Source organism: Rhincodon typus, chromosome 10 (genome assembly GCF_021869965.1).
Source record: "Rhincodon typus isolate 14 chromosome 10, sRhiTyp1.1, whole genome shotgun sequence".
NCBI classification, from domain to species: domain Eukaryota; kingdom Metazoa; phylum Chordata; class Chondrichthyes; order Orectolobiformes; family Rhincodontidae; genus Rhincodon; species Rhincodon typus.
In genome coordinates, this window is record NC_063341.1 from 25699224 (window position 1) to 25719402 (window position 20179).

The 20179-nt window shown below is 38.4% G+C and overlaps 1 protein-coding gene across 1 annotated transcript in view; it reads left to right on the top strand.

Annotated features, from left to right (window-relative positions):
• The window catches only part of dhx9 (DEAH (Asp-Glu-Ala-His) box helicase 9), a 92333-nt gene that overhangs the window by 18000 nt on the left and 54154 nt on the right, over positions 1-20179 (top strand). Inside the window, exons 7-21 of the mRNA XM_048602112.1 lie at positions 423-559; positions 1565-1654; positions 2350-2511; positions 4770-4847; positions 5880-6071; positions 7040-7181; positions 7661-7743; positions 11238-11394; positions 12148-12251; positions 13021-13234; positions 14765-14859; positions 17391-17464; positions 19216-19368; positions 19580-19740; positions 20066-20081. Coding sequence (XP_048458069.1) covers positions 423-559; positions 1565-1654; positions 2350-2511; positions 4770-4847; positions 5880-6071; positions 7040-7181; positions 7661-7743; positions 11238-11394; positions 12148-12251; positions 13021-13234; positions 14765-14859; positions 17391-17464; positions 19216-19368; positions 19580-19740; positions 20066-20081 — 1858 coding nt within the window. The remainder of the gene's footprint in view (positions 1-422; positions 560-1564; positions 1655-2349; positions 2512-4769; positions 4848-5879; positions 6072-7039; positions 7182-7660; positions 7744-11237; positions 11395-12147; positions 12252-13020; positions 13235-14764; positions 14860-17390; positions 17465-19215; positions 19369-19579; positions 19741-20065; positions 20082-20179) is intronic.

A 20179-nucleotide genomic window follows, 5' to 3' on the forward strand; every position in this document is an offset into this window, starting at 1 on the left:
CCTGCTCCTCTGATGCTGCTTGGACTGCTGTGTTCATCCAGCTCTACACCTTGTTATCTCAGATTCTCCAGCATCTGCAGTTCCTACTATCTCTGTATGTATACATAATTGACATTGAAAGTTAAGTTGTTGCATAATTTGCAGGGATGATTTTTGATTGTGTAGCAAAATGGTAGTGACAGAAATGAACATTCATACACAATGATAATCCTGCATTTGTACATTACAGGAAAAACAGTAACAGCAATTTTATACCCCAGAAATTATCAGGGAATTCATTAGCATCTTATTGCTTGAAGTGACTTTTATTTATTGAATTGTTATTTCGGGAACTTCATGAATTTACATATGCTGCAAAAATAACTGTGAAATTCATGCTGAAACATAAATTGGATCTCCTTTTCCTTCCTCCTGCAATTAAGGAATTACAGCCCGTGAGCATGGTTCAAATAAAAAACTGGCTGCGCAATCATGTGCACTGTCATTGGTCAGACAGCTTTACCATCTGGGAGTGTTTGAAGCTTTTACTGGACATACAAAGAAGAAAGAAACAGAGAAGGTGAGTCTTTTAACGGGTCTAGCATGGAGTATTTTATGACTTCTGTACATTTCTACAGTGCAAGAAAATGTCATTATTTTATGATGAAATTTTCTTCTATTGCGGCTTCCTTCATAATGGCTGTTTAAATTGCTTTTTATGCCATAAGCTGACCTACCAAATAACTATTTTATCCCTCATGCATCTCAGTAAATTTAACAATGAATACTTGAGCAGACTTGGGATGTCACGAATTTGATTGTCTTGTCTTCTCTTCATTATCCTTTCATCTAAGTGGCAGAGGCACAGCTTAGGAACTTGGGAATGGAAGCAGGAATAGGCGAGTAGGCCCTTTGAGCTTGAATACCTCAATGTCTTTCTCCTGTACCGTCCTCATATTGATATTTTTTAATATCTAGAAATCTATCAATGTCTGTCTTGAATATATTCAACATGAACTTCTAGACCCATTTGGGTCAGAGTGCTTCCTTGTCTTCTGATTAGGGAATAGAATGGATCATGGTTCCTGTTGTAAGTATGAATACTGTATGATATCAGGAAAAGGCGTAGTTATGATGATTAGCTGTAATAATCATTGTTATACATGAGGAATGACTGCATGGGAGTGGTATTGAAGAATGCTTAGCTCTCATGGAATGTTGTACCAGCTCAGGAGCCAAAAGAAGGGGAAACTACATGCCTTCTTTAGTGGCTTTGAGGAGGAGGAAAGCAGTAGATGAGGTGGAATTTTGTAATTTCTAAACAAAGTGAAGAATTTTCTGGTCTGCATTATTCTCAAGTAGTCTCTTGCAGGCTCTTGAGATTTATCTGAATGGCCAGAGAGCATCATTTTAGCTTTTGGGTTCCAGTTCCATCCAGAATTTCAGAACTTGCAAAATAACAGTAGGAAACTATTTCTGACTGGAATGATATTCTGTTACTTGTTTTTCTGAGACAGTCTTTTCAAGTTTGAAAGGTATGCTTAAATGGTGTAAAGATTTTCAGTTGGTTTTATTTATTCTTCAGGTGGAGCCATATGAGCTAAATATTGCTAGTGACTTGGAACGTCAGCTGGAATCTGTTGTAAATGACCTTGGATTGCAGCTTGTACCATCAGTAAGTATTTGTTATTTTAATCGACTGTATATAAATTGAAACTTGCTGGAAATGTTGAGGGAGAAAACACTTGCTTTGAATATTTTTTTGTTACTGTCATTTGCTGTGTATCAATGTTGTCCCTATTTCATTAGCTACATGGTAAAATAAAATTTACTGTTTTTGATACTGATCAAAGCAGTCATGCCATGTATTGTAGGACCGCTGCATGATGGGATCCAGTTTTGTTTCTGATGTCTGATAGATCTGTGTAATAAGTGGAGGCCAGTATCTTTTCACAGGAGGAGGGTATCCGAGGGAGATCTTGCATTAGATCATTCTTGGCGAGCTCTGAATGACCAATTTCAAAGACAATTACTATGGGCACCTGAAAATAGATTCTCTTGTAGGCATTTGAAAGGAATTTTTGAAAGGCAAAACGAGGGCACTATATGTCATGCATGTCTAAATAGAAAGCACACAGGCTATTTTCATTTTGTATAATAATTGTGTTTTGCTGTCAAATCACTAACAGAATTTGTTTCTAAAAAGGAAGGAGGAAAATACAAATGAAAACTTAGAATTGGTCTAAGAGGGCGATTGTGGTGGGCAAAATACTATTGAAACTTTGATACATGTGTTTTTATGGTGATGTTTTCAAGGCTTTAATGGATATGTGTATGCACAATGTTAACTGCATTCATTTGATTCTGTAGCCTGAAGACCCTAATAATCCAATTTCGCTTACTGTTGGGAAGCTTGCCCAATTTGAGCCATCAATTCGGCAGAATTTTGCAGGAGTTGTGCCATGGTCGCCGCCTCAAGTCAACTGGAACCCTTGGACCAGTAGCAATATTGATGAAGGGCCTCTTGCTTATGTAAGTGATACCAGAAAAAGAAGTAAAATTTGCTGGAAGTATGAATATTGTAAAATCCATACTTTTGTATCTTCCAAGTATAGAGACAGAGTTGATAACGCAGGATTGGGTGTGAAGAGCAACATTCAATCGAAATTTTCTTGGTGCTATGTGAGCTATTCCTCTGCACATTTCGTTTTGTCCGTGGATAGTTTGCATTTTAGAAATCACCTGAGCTTCCATTAAGTTAAGAGTGGTCTGTGTGTTTAAGTACGTAGTATCTTTCAGATTGCTGCACACCCATTCTACCTTTTCTGTATCTCATTCCATTCCATCCTCCTTGTATATCCCACCTCTGGATCCCCATGCCCAATGTGAGCTCATAATTAAGAGAGTAGATAAAACACTAAGGGAGTATGGTAGGATGCACATGACCTGAATGTCTGGACTTGGATCATACACATTAAAAACCGATTCATCTTTTCAAATGAAGTGAGTGCCCTCTCATCCATTATCTATTAGTCTTGGCTCAGTGGTTAGCAATGCTGCCTCACATTGCCAGGAGCTCAAGTTCAATTCCATCCTTGAGCGACAGTCTGTGTGGAGTTTGCACGTTCTCCCCAGTCTGTGTGAGTTTCCTCTGGGTGCTCCGGTTTCCTCCCACAGTCCAGTGACATGCAGGCTAGGTGGATTGGCTATGCTAAATTGCCCATATTGTTCAGGGATGTGCAGACTAGGTGGATAATAGGGGAATGGGTGTGAGTGAGACACTCTGAGGGTTAGTGTGGACTTGTTAGGCCAAAGGGCCTGTTTCCACACTGTAGGGATTCTATGATCTATGAACTTGTCAGTTTCTAGGCTGGTATATGTGGCTCAGTAAACGTGAAAGGTAACTGTTCCTTGGATTATTAACTGCATACAGATATCAATCTGCATCATACATCTGCCCATCAGAAAACATTAAATCCATTGGTCAACTTTTCCATGGGCTGTGCCCACTGTGTTTGGGACCTTTATAGGTGTAGTGGTCCTTTGTGGGTCATTGTATCCAGCATGAGTCTTTGATTATTGGTAACTGTTGAATGGGAAGCCCTCCAAGCCTCACTGTTATCTGGGCAGGCAATGACTCTCAATGGCCCATATTTGTAGGCTTTAAAATAGGGCCTCTGCAGCAGAGAGTGTTCACAGGCCAGAAGATCCTCGGAGAGGTGGAGTGAGAGTCTCCTTTCGTGATATTGGGATTAAAAATTCTTATGGTGGAGAGCAGTCGAAAGAGTTCTTACGGAAGTCTTGCAGGCTGTCAGAAGCACCTGTTAGTGTTTCAAAATGTATTAAAAGGCAATTAAATCCCTTGCAGGATCAACAAATGAGTATGTCCATCGGATTCTCCAGCTCAGTAAAGTTCATCTAGCTGTTGCGGGGTTCAGTGAAGGGAAGTCTTGCAAAGCTTTGACAGCATGGTCAATAGGACAGGGAAGTCGCATTGAAAAGTAACTTTTCCAATGCAGCTGAAATGGGAGTAGCAGAATCTCCCTTGTTTTGAATTTCCTGCTACTGGTGTAGACATGATGGGTTGAATGGCCTCCTGCACTGTAACAGGGTTGAAATTCCGTGACACTGTAAGAAAGGGAGCACCAGTTTATTCTCTATAAGGATGTTAATTAAATTTGTTCAGTTATATTAAATATGGAAATGAATTTTATGAGCAAATTTTTTTAAATTCAAGCCCAAAGGTCATCAGAAGATCCTGATCATGAACAGATACTCATTTGAAAACTCAGTTATTTTGGTGTAATGGCTAGCCATGTTCTGACTGCAGAGATATTTCTACTATCTGACATAATGGAGGAGAGATCATGACCTGTTGTATATTCCTGAAATTGTTGTCAATCGTCTTTTACCACCTGTCCACTCCATTCATCTCCAGCAGCATTTGTTTTATGCAACAATAAATGATTCTTTATCAAGTTGTCTGGCTCTACCTGCTCATACCAATTAACCATAAGTTCAGCTGCAAGCTACCATACAGTAATTTTGTCAAAAAAATTGCTTTGAAGATAGCCCCCTCCCCTCCACCCTGGGCATGTACCTAAATAGAACTTTTATACAAAGTAATTCTGTCAGTTGGTTTATGGATTTTGGAATTGACTTTGCAAGTGAAATATAGAAACTCCTTTTACAGGTTTATGGACTTTATCATTTATCTTTAACAACAACTTTGTCCTCAACAAGTAAATTTTGTCAGATGGACTGTTGTAACACAATTGTACTTTTTGTAGGCAACACCGGAACAAATCAGTATGGACTTAAAGAATGAGCTACAATACCAGATGCAGAATGATAGCAATCTACAACATGTAGGTACCATTTTCCTTTCTAATATGTACTTTGTAATAATTTCATAAAACAACTTCAGCCATTATTTTCAAGTACTAATTGGTATTGAATCACTTGATGGTTTTCCGTAATGTATAACATGACTTATTGTGTGACCCAGCTTAGTTTGTTGTATTGATGTTAATTGAATTCATGTGCAGTCTAGACTGATACTTCAGTGCAATAGTAAGGGGAAATGCAGTGTTGTCAGGCATGCAGTCTATTGAATAAGAGTTTTATTATCTTCATGAATCTCTATCACTCCTTCCCAAGAACTTTTTTAAGCCTTTCCAAAAGTATCTTGTATTAAAAGTCTTGCATCTGGACCATTGTCCCTATTTTAATGTTTGTGTCAGTCTTTTCCAATTAGAAATTTCTAGTCATTGTCATGACAATGGAAACTTCTCACTGCCCTGTTTAAACACTCAGGTTCTGTTTCCATACTGGGCTGCTAATGGAAAGGAAGAAACAGTGGAAATCAGTTCCCATTTCTAAACCGAAACTAAATTAACTTTTACAGTTTACTGCATCTAATTATGATGAATACAGGAGTGAAATTTTAAAGTTCAAATCTCTCTATGCCATGTTCCACCCTATCTGTCTCTGTTGTCTCTGACCTTACAGCTCCTGAAGTATGTGTTCCTTCAACTCATCAGTCCCTGATTTTAATTACTTCACTCTCGACTGCTGTGTCATTGGTGCTTGACCCTGAGCTTTCAAATTCACTCCCTGTCTTCGTTTTAAATATTCCTTTAAGTTTCCCTCTTTGACTACAATTTTGTTTCCTCCTGGTGTCAAATTTGCTGAATAATGCTGCTATGAAACTGATATTTTGCTACTTTAGAGCCTCCACATAAATGCAAGTTATTGCTGTACCAGTAGGTTTTTAATTGTAAATTACATGAGTCATTTAAGGTAGTACGTCATTGTGGGGGCAGTATAAGCCTGATTGCATGTCCTTTTTAACTTAAAAGTTGGGCAATAATAACTTTGCTTTGTGTGTTTCACTACAGATACTGAAAGAAAGGAGCCAATTACCAGTTAAAAACTTTGAGGATGAAATACTTAAATCAGTCAGCTGCAATCCAGTAATCATTATTCGAGGTCAAACTGGGTGTGGTAAAACTACTCAGGTTCCTCAATACATCCTTGATGAATACATCAGAAGTGGCAAAGGATCGGAATGTAATATTGTAGTCACACAGGTGTGTGAGAAATGCTAAATTAAAATGTGTATCTAAAAGAAATACTTGCTTTCGTGGGAGGAGTGGGGGTTCGGAGTGAGAGTAGGGGGTCACTTTTAAAATATGAGCTTACCCACTTAAAACTGATGCAGCGAATAGTTTTCTCTGACGGTCTAAGTCTTTGGAGCTCTTTTCCTCAAAAGGCAGTGGAAGCAGAACCTTTGAATATATTCGAAACAGCAGTTGACAGATTCTTGACAAGCAAGGGAGTGAAAGGTTATCGAGAATGGGCAGATGTATGGAGTGATCAAATCGGCCATGATCTTATCGAATAGTGGTGCAGGCTGAAGAGGCTGACTGGCCTAAACCTGGTCCTTATGATTATATGTATCCACTTGACCTTCTTCAAATCCATCTCCAAAGGGATGGACCTGTCTACTCAATTCTGGATAATCCCAGTTGTGGGCAAGTGTTTCTAGTTGAATATATAACAAAGTTTGTGATGCCATGTGTAACTGGCAACGCAGATTCAGGCTCTGGGTTTAGTTAAATCTCTGTAGTTATTTTGTACCAGGCATATAGCAATTGGTGGTTTTGGAGGTTCTTTAGCAAGACAATTAACTATCCTGTTACCAAAAAAAGATTGACTCCACAAACAAATGAATGTCAATTTGATATATTGGATCACTCAGATAAATGTAGCATTTCCATTGTTGGTATTTGACTGCTGAACTAGAAAAAAAAATCACTACTGCAGTACACATTTCAAACTTGGGTTTGATAACTCTCTTCATACAGCCAGATATGTTAATGTACTTTTATCATCTGTTAAATGATACTTTGAAAACTGAAAACAACTTTTTTAAATGCTGGAAAATAGTTTAGGTAGTATCTCTTGAGAGAACTAATTTTTTGGGTATTGAACCCCTCCCTAGTGGAAATGCTTATGTATGCAAACATGTTTCATTTCCTATTGTATTATTTTCCAGCCTCGACGTATTAGTGCTGTGTCTGTCGCTGAGCGTGTTGGTTGCGAGCGTGGAGAAGAACTAGGCAAGAGCTGTGGTTACAGTGTTCGTTTTGAATCCATATTACCAAGGCCTCATGGCAGCATAATGTTCTGTACTGTAGGTTAGTATTGCATTGCAAGTCATCTGTTGTTTGTTGCAGAAAAATCAAGCCAGAATGAGCATTTTTAAAAATTTTTGTTTTTATTAGAGGAGCAGATAGTTAGAATTCTTCAGTTTGTCTGAAGAGATGGTGTTCATGGCAATGGGGAAATGGCAGGAAAGTGGCTTTAAGTGAGTTGTTCTTAGCCAGCACAATCATGATGAGCCAAATGACCTGTGCTGCATCTATTTAATGTTTCCGTGGTGAGATTTTTTTAAGCCCATAGAAATTTAATGAGTACATTAGAAGCACATGAAGCACTGCTTGTAAATGTGTTACACCATTTCTCAGCAGAACCTCTGCAAGTTGCAAAAGATGAAATACCTTTATTTCATGGTCTGACAGCACCCTAATGCAAATCATGCAATCTACCTAATAGCTTGTCATATCAAATAAATGCCTTTATACTTTTAAAACTAATGATGATTGTATTCTATTAGGTGTCCTGTTGAGGAAATTAGAAGCTGGTCTTCGTGGTATAAGCCATGTAATAGTAGATGAAATCCATGAAAGAGACATTAATGTGAGTATTTGCACGTACCTTGTTTCTAACGGGGTGTTTAATATGACTATGTCTTCAGCTTTAGCATTCTTTTCATTCTTTTTTGAGGAACGCTTGGGCTTTTTTCTCTCTTCTTTTGCATTCCAATGCCTTGGAGGCTTCTCCAACCTATACTTATCTATTGGCTGCAGATTCAATTTCAGGTCCCACCTTATACCTTTCAGCATACGTTGCTTTTGATTCTTATCCTTTTGTCAAAGTTTCAACGTCCATAATGTGTTCACAAACATTCACATCATTGTAACGTGCAGAATGCCCCAGAAGCAACTTTTTAATAAAGCTTCAAATATTGAAGCTTAGCTGACTGAAATCCTGAATGAGATTCTGCTTTATTATGTGACTTACTAATGTCAGTTCTATACTGTTCAGTATAAGTTAGTCTTTATGTCTTGGGCAAATCAGCATTCAGTTCATCCTAATAATGTTCTTGCCTTCAGTCTTAAACTTAAGATTTGGCTTTTGAACATTTTAAAGTATCACTGGAGTGGGCATACAACTGTGAATAGCAATGAGAACCAGAATGTAACATTAGAAAAGAAAAACAAACTGCAAAGAATTTGGAGATAACAAGTTGTGGACTTGGATGAACACAGCAGGCCAAGCAGCATCAGAGGAGCAGGAAAGCTGATGTTTCGGGCCTAGACCCTTCTGGGAAAAGGTGTGGTACTCGGTGGGGTCAGTGTAGAAAGGGATATAATGAAATCTGTTAGGTTTCTAACATATGTATGGGAACAGTCAAAACCTGGAGACATTCGGCAATGCACCATGTTCAAGTTATATAGATGTACAGGACATAAGCTTCACTGAAATTGCAATGATAATTGGGTATAGGTCATTAGCACTGCTGTAAGATTGAAAACACTGATCTAAGGGGAATAATTTTGTTGATGACAAAATTAATATAGATTTAAAAACATCACTAACTTTTAACATTATATCACCATCTTGTGATAGGAAACTGGGAAGAAGGTCAAAGCACATAAACATGGAAGGGATGAGGAGACACGAGCCAGACATAACTTACGTTTACACAAATGGTGAAAAGAACAGAATGTTTAAACACAAGCATGTGATGCATGATGTCAATATGAGCCGTGAAGTAATATTTCAAAAATTGTTATAAGAATGAGTACTGGAGATCCATTGAATCATTAAGGTGACTGAGCAAGCTGAAGGTTTCTCGATGGTTTATATCACTTCTGATCATCTACCATGAGTGTGGACTTCCCATTATATATAAAACAAGAGATCTTTCAAAAAATGAAGAGAGTACGGATTTTGTTTGAGATATAGCCAGGGCAGCATGGTGGTTCAGTGGTTAGCACTGTGCCTCACAGCGCCAGCAACCCAGATTCCATTTCACACTTGGCTGACTGGTGTTTGTACATTCTCTCCATGTCATGTGTGGGTTCCTCTGAGTGTTCCGGTTTCCTCCCACGGTCCAAAGATGTGCAGGTTAGCTGGATTAACCGTGGAAATGTGGGGTTATAAGGATAGGGTAGGTCTGGTTGGGATGCTGTTTGGAGGGTTAGTGTAGACTTGATGGGCTGAATGGCTGGCTGCTGCACTGTAGGGATTCTATGATTCTGTGATTAAAAAGTAGAATTAAAATAGGCCAAGACATTATGGCACAGAAGGAGCTAATTTTACCTTTGAATCCATGCTGTCTGTCTCTGCAGAGCAATCCAGTCAATTTTGAGGGCCTCAAATCGTTGAAGAGTTACTTCATCACCAGAATTGCAGTGCATATGTGCTCACTTAAGTGGGATAAATCAAACTCTGAATCCAGTAGATAGTTACTGTAGGTGTTTAATGGAACTAAAGTGGGACAGCAGTCTGGTTTTGCAGCAGAAGACAAGATTGCTCAGAGCACCATTTGTAACTCCTCAGACAGTGAAACAGTCCATGTCTAAGTACAACAAAATCTGGGCAATATCCAAGATTGGGCTGACAAGTAGCAAGTAACATTTGTATCATACAAATGTCAGGCACCATGTCCACAAACATTTCGTCACACTGCCACCAATGCCCAGGCGCAGCAGTGTCTGTTCTCTAAGAGATGCATGGCAGAAATTTGCCACAGATCCTTAGACAGCACCTTCCAAACCCAGTTCCATTTAGAAGGACAGGAACAACAGACACATGGGAACTCCATCACCGTCAAGTTCCCCTCCAAGCCACTCATCATTCCGACTCAGAAATATATTGCAGTTCGTTCAGTGCCATTGGTTCAATATCTTATTATTTCCTCCATAACAACATTGTAGGACTACCTACAGTGCGTGGACTGCAGCAATTCAAAAAGGTAACTCAGTGCCACCTTCTCAATAGTAAAGAGGAACAGGCAATAAATGCTAGTCTAGCTAACAACACCCATGTCTCACGAGTAAATTAAGAAAAACTTACCATAATTCCCCAATGTCAAAATTTCCAGTTTCTGGTGACTCATCAGTGGAAAAATCAAAGTAGCCGTTAAATCATATTAACAGAAAATTGAGTGGAAGATTTGAAAATAATCTGGTGAAAGTGATATGACATTAGAAAACCAGATTGAATGATTCTCGTCTGCTTAGCTGTTGGAAGAAAATTAAAGCCTGTGATAATTTCCTAATATATAACTATTCGGAAAATGAAGTTCTCTTCAAGGGTCTTGTATGTGTCAGTGACAATAATGATTTGATGATTGAGGGTGGAGTAGAGTTATGAATCGATGGCGTGTGTGTTAGGCATCCTAGTGGCTCGTGTAAAGAATGTGGCTTACTCATGTGAACTTTGTTCACATACCATATAGCAAGATCAAAAGATGCAAACAAATAAATGGTATCAACGTTTGATGTACTACCAGTGCCTCTAAAGCCTTTGGACGTGTACAACAAGCCATTAAAAAGATCATGTTCATATTGAATAGAATAGCTGGATGGTGACAGAGAATAAACTTTCTCTGTTTGATGTGTGTGGTTTTTGTCATTAAATCATGGGACGTTATTAGTGCACAAAGATCTTTCAAAAATGCATAATACCTGATTCAGCCAATGGAAGAGATGATTTGTTTTCGTTCGGTAATTCTGAAAGTCAGAGCAGATCCAGAGTGGGATCCTTACCATGATGCCATAGCGAAATTGTCTCAAAGAATTTGATGAAGTTTGCGATGGATACTGACGACAATGAATTCATTCATTTTAAAGATACTTTGTGCTTATAGATAAGTTTGTACTATTAATTCAATAACTTCTAGAATGAATTATTGTTTTTGTTTAGATTTCAAAATACTGACCACCCACACCAGTGGTTCACATTTCATACTCTGCTTCAAAGTTGATCGTGCTCCTGGCAGTTTTTTTTTTGAAGGCTGCAAAGGTTGACCGCATGCTACTAACTATGGTTGTCATTGCTTTATTTTTTAAAAATGGGACTAATTTTAGACAAAGGCAAAATTCTTCTCAATTCTGTTTCAGACTGATTTTCTCCTTGTGGTTTTGCGAGATGTTGTCCAAGCTTATCCCGACATCCGTGTTATTCTCATGTCTGCAACTATTGACACCACCATGTTCAGAGAGTATTATTTTAATTGTCCAATAATCGAAGTATATGGAAGAACATATCCTGTTCAAGGTACGTAAAGAAAAATAAGTAATGCATTGCACATTAGCTCTGTTTCAAAAATTAATTACTGTGTGGCTGCTTTTTTGTGACGATAATAAATTTCATAAAATTTAAGCCACTCAATATTCATATTATTTTGGTTATTTGTTTGGATAAATTTAGTTACTGAGAATTTTATTGTGCAATCAAGTGATTTATAGGCAACATTCATCGCCAAGCTAACTTCTGACCTAATCTCTACAAAAGTTGCCTTAAACATTGTAAGGTTTAACTGCTTGTCAAGAAAGGGGGAAATTAGCATGAGTAACTGTTGGCATTTGGTGGTTTTAACGTTTATTAGTCTATTCAAAATAAATGAATAATTATTCTTTGGTATACTATAAAAACATTCTGGATTGTTTATCTTGTTTAGCGAAATTTTTTGTTTGTTTTGGCACTGTTGTCTTGAGTAGATTTAACAAGGTGTGTGGCACACTGTTACTTCAGTGAAATAATGTTTTATGAAATAGCTATTCAAGCTATCTCTTTTTGTTTACTTGCAAGATTTATAAAACAAAAAAGCTTTGAAGTGTGGAACATCATCCCCAAAAGATTGGAAACATTTTGAGGAATTTCTGAAGACAACAATATCTAGCTGTAGAACTTCAAACTTGCTGAACACAGTTGTCTTTTTATTTTTCATATTCAAATCATTGACTATTTAATGTTACTGTGCTGCCTAAGTAATTTTAATATTTCAAGTACTTTAATTGATGATTCCAGAATATTTCTTAGAAGACTGTATTCAGATGACTCGATTTGTTCCTCCTCCAAGAGACAAGAAGAAAAAGGACAAAGATGAGGATGGTGGTGGTGATGATGAGGAGGTAAGAAAAATCTAAATTTTGTCTGGAGGTATTTTAAACTATTGCAAAATTATTCATCCACAGCATTCAGTTAAAACAAGAACTGGTCTAAAGTAGTTAGTACATGTTTCCACACATTCCCATATTTATCAAATTGAATAGACTGCAGATTTAAAAGTAAATATCAAGAATCATTGCAAAGAATTGAATAGCAATGTGCAGTGCATTTTATTTTTCTGTGCATAATTAAATATAGTGTTGTCAGTTGGAAACGACGCAAGTAATATGGTACTAAAAGTACATTTGGATTATCATCCACTAAAATTGCACCTCTTGCAGGTAAGGATCTTCATTCTGCATAATCTGTTAATTTGACTGTTTGATCATAAATCAGGTAATACCTGATTTTGGTTGGAACAGCAGTAGAAGTACTATGTACTCAGATGTATGGGTCCTCTCTTGAAGATTAATGTTATAGTCAAGCAGGCCCACAGCAGAAATACAGAGCTTCTTAGCCAGACCAGTAATACTTAACTTGGATGTGCTATGAAAGGGTAAGTTCAAGAAATTTGAAGTTTAAATTAAAAATCTTAATCAAATCTGAATAGCTATTGTTCATGATAATTAAGCAAAATGGTAGGATAATGTGTGCTTGTTTTGGAGTTGCAATTTGCCAATGACTTGAACAACTATCAACTCAGATCTTTGATTACTACTGAAGTTTGAAATAATCAGTTTGAAGTTGCTGTCAAGTTTGTTGACTTATAAAAACTAATCTCTGCCTTGCTAGGTGAACTGTAACAATATCTGTGGTGATGACTATGAGACAGAAACCAAACGTGCTATGGCTCAAATGAGTGAAAAGGAGACTCCTTTTGAACTAATAGAGGCATTGCTGAAGTATATTGAAACACTGAATGTAGATGGTGCAGTTCTTGTTTTCTTACCAGGCTGGAACTTGATTTTTGCTATGCAAAGACACTTGGAAACAAACCCGTACTTTGGTATGTCTTTGTCTTGTTTCTATGTTGCAATTCTTTCAATTTTATTTGTTGACATTCTGAAATAAATATTTTTATTCTTCTTCTTCTCCTCCTCTTATGACACTTACATCGAATGTCAGTAGTCTTTTTATGTTGGTTCTTGAACTTGCTACTTGGGAGGAGTGGGTTTCTCACCTAAACGTTTTTGTTCCTCTCCTGGATCACACCGTATCTACATGCAAAAGACTGTCGGTTCTTGCTACCAATTGAATCACAAGAAAGTATATGAGAAGGTTTAGCACAGGATTGTTTCTGCTTTTCTTTTTCACAATTCAATCAAACTGCTTTTTATTTCCTCAAAGTTGTTAATATCTTCCTATTTTCTCCTTTCCTATTATTTCTGAACTCCCAAATTCATGTTTTGTGCAGCTATTGGTCACTGATGCACAGTCACATGAACTGTCCCAGATTTGTAATGGTTAAGAGGAGGAACCATGGATGATTTTTCACCTTCCTGACCAAAAGCATTGCAGCCAATTTTTGTATCCTCATTGGCATATCACGCGAGATCTGACTCAATTGCAATTCAAGGAATTATGACAAAAACCTGAGGCAAACCTTCAAGGTTCAGCTTACTTTGCAAACTCACTGAGCCATTAGAGAGTGGAAAACACTTTTAAATATCTGAACAAAGGATTCATGTTTTTAAGTACACATCCTGGTCATGGAATTGAAATGATGCTGCTGCGATCTAGATCGGCACCCAATCCCTCCTCTTTATCAGTCATTTTCGGTGAAAGAGTATTAAAGCTTGGTTTTTTTTGTTGGTGCCGGTCCATGAATGACCTGATTTGTGGAAAGCATTTCCCAACTTGTGTGATTTTAACTCCACTTCACAGAGTCATGCAGCAGAAAGGAGATTAGTCAGTTCATTTTTCCTATGCGTGCTGTTAGTCCAGTATCATGAAAATGAAACCGTTTTTCACATTTTACGTATAATGTTCACATTCATGTATTTTACAGATGAAATTATGTCATTGATCATTTATCTATATATACAGTCTGGAGAATTCATGAAATTTAAAGGGGTGCAAAGTTAGGGTGGAAGTTCTGTTGTACGCTTTTTCTCCAAGTTATGAAGAAACCTTTTTAACAATACTTGTATTACTGATGGGATAGAATATCATTATGCACTGAGTCAACTATACAGCAAATTAGTCTGAAATTTGTTACGTTAAATCATTTGAATGTAAGATTTCATCTGGTAGTAAAATGTACGTACAGGAATCTATTAAAAAACTAAAAGGCATGCCTGTTTAATGAATTGAAACTGGAAACCAAGTAAGTTTGTCATGCTTGACTTTTAGTCTTCAAGTATTGAAAGCACCTTGCAAGCTAACATATCTTTAGACAACAAAACCTTAGCTGAATTTGAAAGACATCAGATTTGTTTTCAGTATTACGGATGCAAATCTATAGTTAAATTTCTTTTGGAATTACTGTACATTTTTAATTTACAGTGTACACTAAAATCAGCCTTTTATTTAACAGGAAGCCACAGGTACAGAATTCTACCATTACATTCGCAGATTCCAAGGGAAGAACAGCGCAGAGTGTTTGATCCTGTGCCATCAGGAGTCAGAAAGGTTAGATAGTAAATTATGATAATTCAGAACCAACTCTGTATTTAATGTGTAAGGAATATGTTTCGAAGTTCTAAATTTGTTGCAAGTGTAATATATGTTGAATCCAATGCTAAAATGTAAAGCCTGGTGCTATAAATCTATAAATGGTATGGATGAGGAACATGAAGCTTCATTTGGCTGTAATTTTGCCTGGCCGTATGATTGTGCTAGTCTTTTTTGTAATATTTGTTGAATTTTGAGGTGGTAGCATTTCATGAATTGAATGATAAGTGGAATACGCTTTTTAAAAAAAAACTAAGATCTGTTTGAAAGAGGGTTAGAATGTATTCCTAATATTGGTATTAAACAAGTAAGTTTGGTGGAAGCAAATGTTTTAGATGTGGAAATTAACCACCCAACGCAGCAGGAAGAGAGGGTTGAAAAGCTTGATTTGTAGTTAAGATTTTATTTTAAGCATAGCCAAAATGGGAAAGTAGGACCAATCTGAAACAAGGAATTAAGAGGACTAAAAGGGGTCATGAAATATCTTTAGCAAACAGGGTTAAGGAAAATCCCAAAGCCTTTTATTCATACATAAGGAGCAAGAGGGTAACTAGAGAAAGGGTTGGCCCGCTCAAGGACAAAGAATGGAAGTTATGCGAGGAGTCAGAAAATGAGTGAGATTCTTAATAAGTACTTTGCATCGGTATTCACTGAGGAGAGGGACATGACGGATGTTGAGGTTAGGGATAGATGTTTGATTACTGTAGGTCAAGTCAGCATAAGGAGAGGGGAGGTGTTGGGTATTCTAAAAGGCATTAGGGTGGACAAGTCCCCAGGTCCGGATGGGATCCATCCCAGGTTACTGAGGGGAGCGAGAGAAGAAATAGCTGGGGCCTTAACAGATATCTTTGCAGCATCCTTAAGCACAGGAGAGGTCCCAGAGGACTGGAGAATTACTAATGTTGTCCCCTTGTTTAAGAAGGGTAGCAAGGATCATCCAGGTAATTATAGACCGGTGAGCCTGATGTCAGTGGTGGGGAAGCTGCTGGAGAAGATACTGAGGAATAGGATCTATTTACGTTTGGAAGAAAATGGGCTTATTAATGATAGGCAGCATGGTTTTGTGCAGGGAGGGTCATGTCTTACCAACTTCATAGAATTCTTTGAGGAAGTGACAAAGTTGATAGATGAGGGAAGGGCTGTGGATGTCATATACATGGACTTCAGTAAGGCATTTGATAAGGTTCCCCATGGTAGGCGGATGGAGAAAGTGAAATCGCATGGGATACTCGCTAGATGGATAGAGAACTGGCTGGGCAACAGGAGACAGAGAGTTGTAGTGGAAGGGAGTTTATCAAAATGGAGAACTGTGACCAGTGGTGTTCCACAGGGATCTGTGTTGGGACCATTGTTGTTTGTGATATACCTAAATGATTTGGAGGAAGGTATAGATGGTCTGATTAGCAAGTTTGCAGATGACACTAAGATTGGTGGAGTAGCAGATAGTGAAGGGGACTGTCGGAGAATGCAGCAGAATATAGATAGATTGGAGAATTGGGCTGAGAAATGTCAGATGGAGTTCAATCCAGGCAAATGCGAGGTGATGCATTTTGGAAGATCCAATTCAAGAGCGAACTATACAGTAAATGGAAAAGCCCTGGGGAAAATTGATGCACAGAGATCTGGGTGTTCAGGTCCATTGTACCCTGAAGGTGGCAACGTAGGTCGATAGAGTGGTCAAGAAGGCATACGGCATGCTTTCATTCGTCGGACGGGGTATTGAGTACAAGAGTTAGCAGGTCATGTTACAGTTGTATAGGACTTTGGTTCGACCACGTTTGGAATACTGCGTACAGTTCTGGTCGCCACATTACCAAAAGGATGTGGATGTTTTGGAGAGGGTGCAGAGGAGGTTCACCAGGACGTTGCCTGGTATGGAGGGCGCTAGCTATGAAGAGAGGTTGAGTAGATTAGGATTATTTACATTAGAAAGACGGAGGTTGAGGGGGTACCTGATTTGAGGTCTACAAAATCATGAGAGGTATAGACAGGGTGGATAGCAAGAAGCTTTTTCCCAGAGTGGGGACTCAATTACAAGGGGTCACGATTTCAAGGTGAGAGGGGAAAAGTTTAAGGGAGATATGCGTGGAAAGTTTTTTACGCAGAGGGTGGTGGGTGCCTGGAACGCGTTGCCAGCGGAGGTGGTAGAGGCGGGCACGATAGCGTCATTTAAGATGTATCTAGACAGGTACATGAATGGGCAGGGAGCAGAGGGATACAGATCCTTGGAAAATAGGCGACAGGTTTAGATAGAGGATCTGAATCGGTGCAGGCTTGGAGGGCCGAAGGGCCTGTTCCTGTGCTGTAATTTTCTTTGTTCTTAAAACAAAGTGATCAGCCTGTGACATCTACAAAACAGATGAAGCTTTTGCGTTAGTTTAAGGGCTTTGGAACAGTTCTGTAAACAGGACAATCCAATCAGTTTAATCGGTTTGATGAAGTTGTATGCAGTACATTTTGTTTTAATTAGTATACTTTACTACCTCCAGGTTATTTTGGCCACAAACATCGCAGAAACAAGTATTACGATTAATGATGTAGTTTACGTCATTGATTCGTGCAAGTGAGTGGTCATTTTTGCATTTTTGAGGAATTGTAGTTTATATATGTTAATTTTTCATAAAAGAACAAGCTTAAATGAGTTTGGTGTCTTATGTCCAGGATGGTGCAAATGTCTCACAGGCATTGGGTCGTCTTTGAAATGTAGTAACTTACTTGAAGGGAAAATAAAGCAGTCAACCTTTACGCCACCAAGTCCCCCCCGTCAACACGGAGGTAATGACCAGTTAATCTTTATTGGTGGTATAGGTTGAAAGTGTCTCCATCATGCAATGTAATGCACCAACTACTATGTTGTTCAACCTCTTCTTTGAGTAGTCATGTTTTGATTTTTTTTTCTCTCAGTCACAGATCAAATGTTGATGAGTGGGATTAGAATGTGCGTCTAGTTAATTCAGCCAGTACAGACATGGGTTAAATGGCCTCTTTCTGTATGGTATTATTTATATGGTTCAGGGTGCCAATGAGCAAATTTTAGAAAGAAGATTTGGCACAACATTGAAGATGAATATTGAGGTATGAAGAGAACCAAACAACTTGGCAGCTAAAAATAAATCAAAGCAATAAATTGCTAATTTTTAAAAAAGTAATAAAAGTGATCCTTTAAAAAAGGTGCCAAATAGCCAGAGCTAGGTTGAGAGAAACACTAGGCCTGTGTCCTGGTCACTGGAGTAAGACTGCCAGGGCCAATTTAAGGAATTGCATTTGCGAATATACCTGCTTCACACTGGCCTCAGAAGAGAGTGGGTGTCTGTGTGTCAGGCTAAATCCCAGTATTAGGCTTCTCTGTCTCTGTTGTCCCCTCTGTGTCTCGTGCACTCGCGCATCTTCACTCAGCGTCTCATTCCCTGTCTTTCCCTTCCTCCAGACACACTCTCACTTTTCCTCCCTCACATGCACACAGTCCCTCTCCCCTGTCGCACCTCACCCCCTCCCACCAATCTTATGCACGCTGTCTCCCATGCATGATTAAATCGGGTGTGGGGGGGCGCAGTGGGTTATTCCTGTACAGAAGCCCGTTCTCTGTAAACAAAATAAATGTTAGTTCTTGCACCTTTTTTGAATTTCCGAAAGTACTAGAGCCTGTAGTTACCTCCTCCTTTCTTTTTGGTAGTTCCTCCAGTCAGTCTGCCAATCAGAGTTGCTTTGGTCAGCAACCCTGTTCTACTGTCGTATAAATTGTTTGAAATTTGGCATTCTTATATCTGTCCTCAGTGTATCTGTCTTGACCAATATTCAAGTTCTGTGTTACTAAGCAACTACATAGATGAGGCATGTTCTGCACCAATATCTCTGACCCACTTATTGTTTTGAAAAATGACGTTACTTAAGAGTTGATATTTAGAATATACACACTATCACAGTAATTTTCTTGTAGTTTATGAATAATGTACAAGAACTTGAGAAACTCCAGAGTTAACCTGCTTGATTCAATACCATTTCTGCAATTCATACTACAGGCAGTCCCTGGGTTGCGAGCGGGTCTGCTTGTATGTCAGTTTGTATGCAGGTTGCAACACAATACAGGACAATGTAAAGGAGCCATTTGTAACTGCAGGATATGTTTGTGTATTGGATCTTTAAAATCCCATCCTGCATGAGATCATGTTCGTAAGTCAGATGCTTGTAAATCACAGACCTTCTAAATTTCTTGAGTAGTAAAGATTATATCATTCTTTTGCTGCACTTCAAAATGTTTCTTGGTGGTAACTGTTTGACTCTATTAACTATACCTTACTTGAATGTACTTTTCAGACAAAAAATGAAACTGTTTACATCTCATAACAATATGACAAACTACGCCACAGTATGGGCTTCAAAGACCAATTTGGAACAACGACGGGGAAGAGCAGGACGTGTCCTTCCTGGCTTCTGCTTCCATCTATGTAGCAGGGCGCGATTTGAGAGGTGTGAATTAAATTCAAATTTATAATAAACAAATGTGTTTTAAAGTAGTTTTCCTTGCAGTGCAAGTCACTGCCCTGCCATCTTTTGGTAGCCTTGTAATTGAGATCAAGGTTATTGAAATTGGTTTCAAATTTGCAGATTTACTTTTAAAATTGTGTGGCAGGAAACAAAAAGAATTCTTGTATCATCAACCAATCTTTGCCACCCTTAGACTTGAAACACATATGACTCCCGAGATATTCCGCACACCTCTTCATGAAGTTGCTCTGAGTATCAAACTTCTTCGTCTGGGAGGCATTGGACCATTTTTGGCCAAAGCTATTGAACCCCCTCCTCTAGATGCAGTTATTGAGGCAGAACACACCTTGCGAGGTAAGGTGATTCCTAATCACTTAGTTATAAAGTTATACGTAGTTAAAAGTGTAAGGATGCTAAGAACTGAACATGCAATAAATTGATTAATTTTATGTAAAAAGATTGTCTTTTTAACCATACCATCATGAATGAAAAATGATTAAAACTCAGTGAAAATTCGTTTAATTCTGTTTTCTCACAGTTTAAATCATGAAATTCTGTGAGTTTTTTTTAAATGTTGTCCATCATGCTGTTTCCTTCATATTAGGGGGAGGCAATAGCGTACTGGTATTATTGCTAAATTGTTAATCCAGAAACCCAGCTAATGTTCAGGGAAAGCAAGAACTGCGGATGCTGGAGTCAGAGATAACAAAGTGGGGAGCTGGAGGAACACAGCAGGCCAGGCAGCATCAGAGGAACAGGAAAGCTGACATTCCGGGTTGGGACCCTTCTTCAG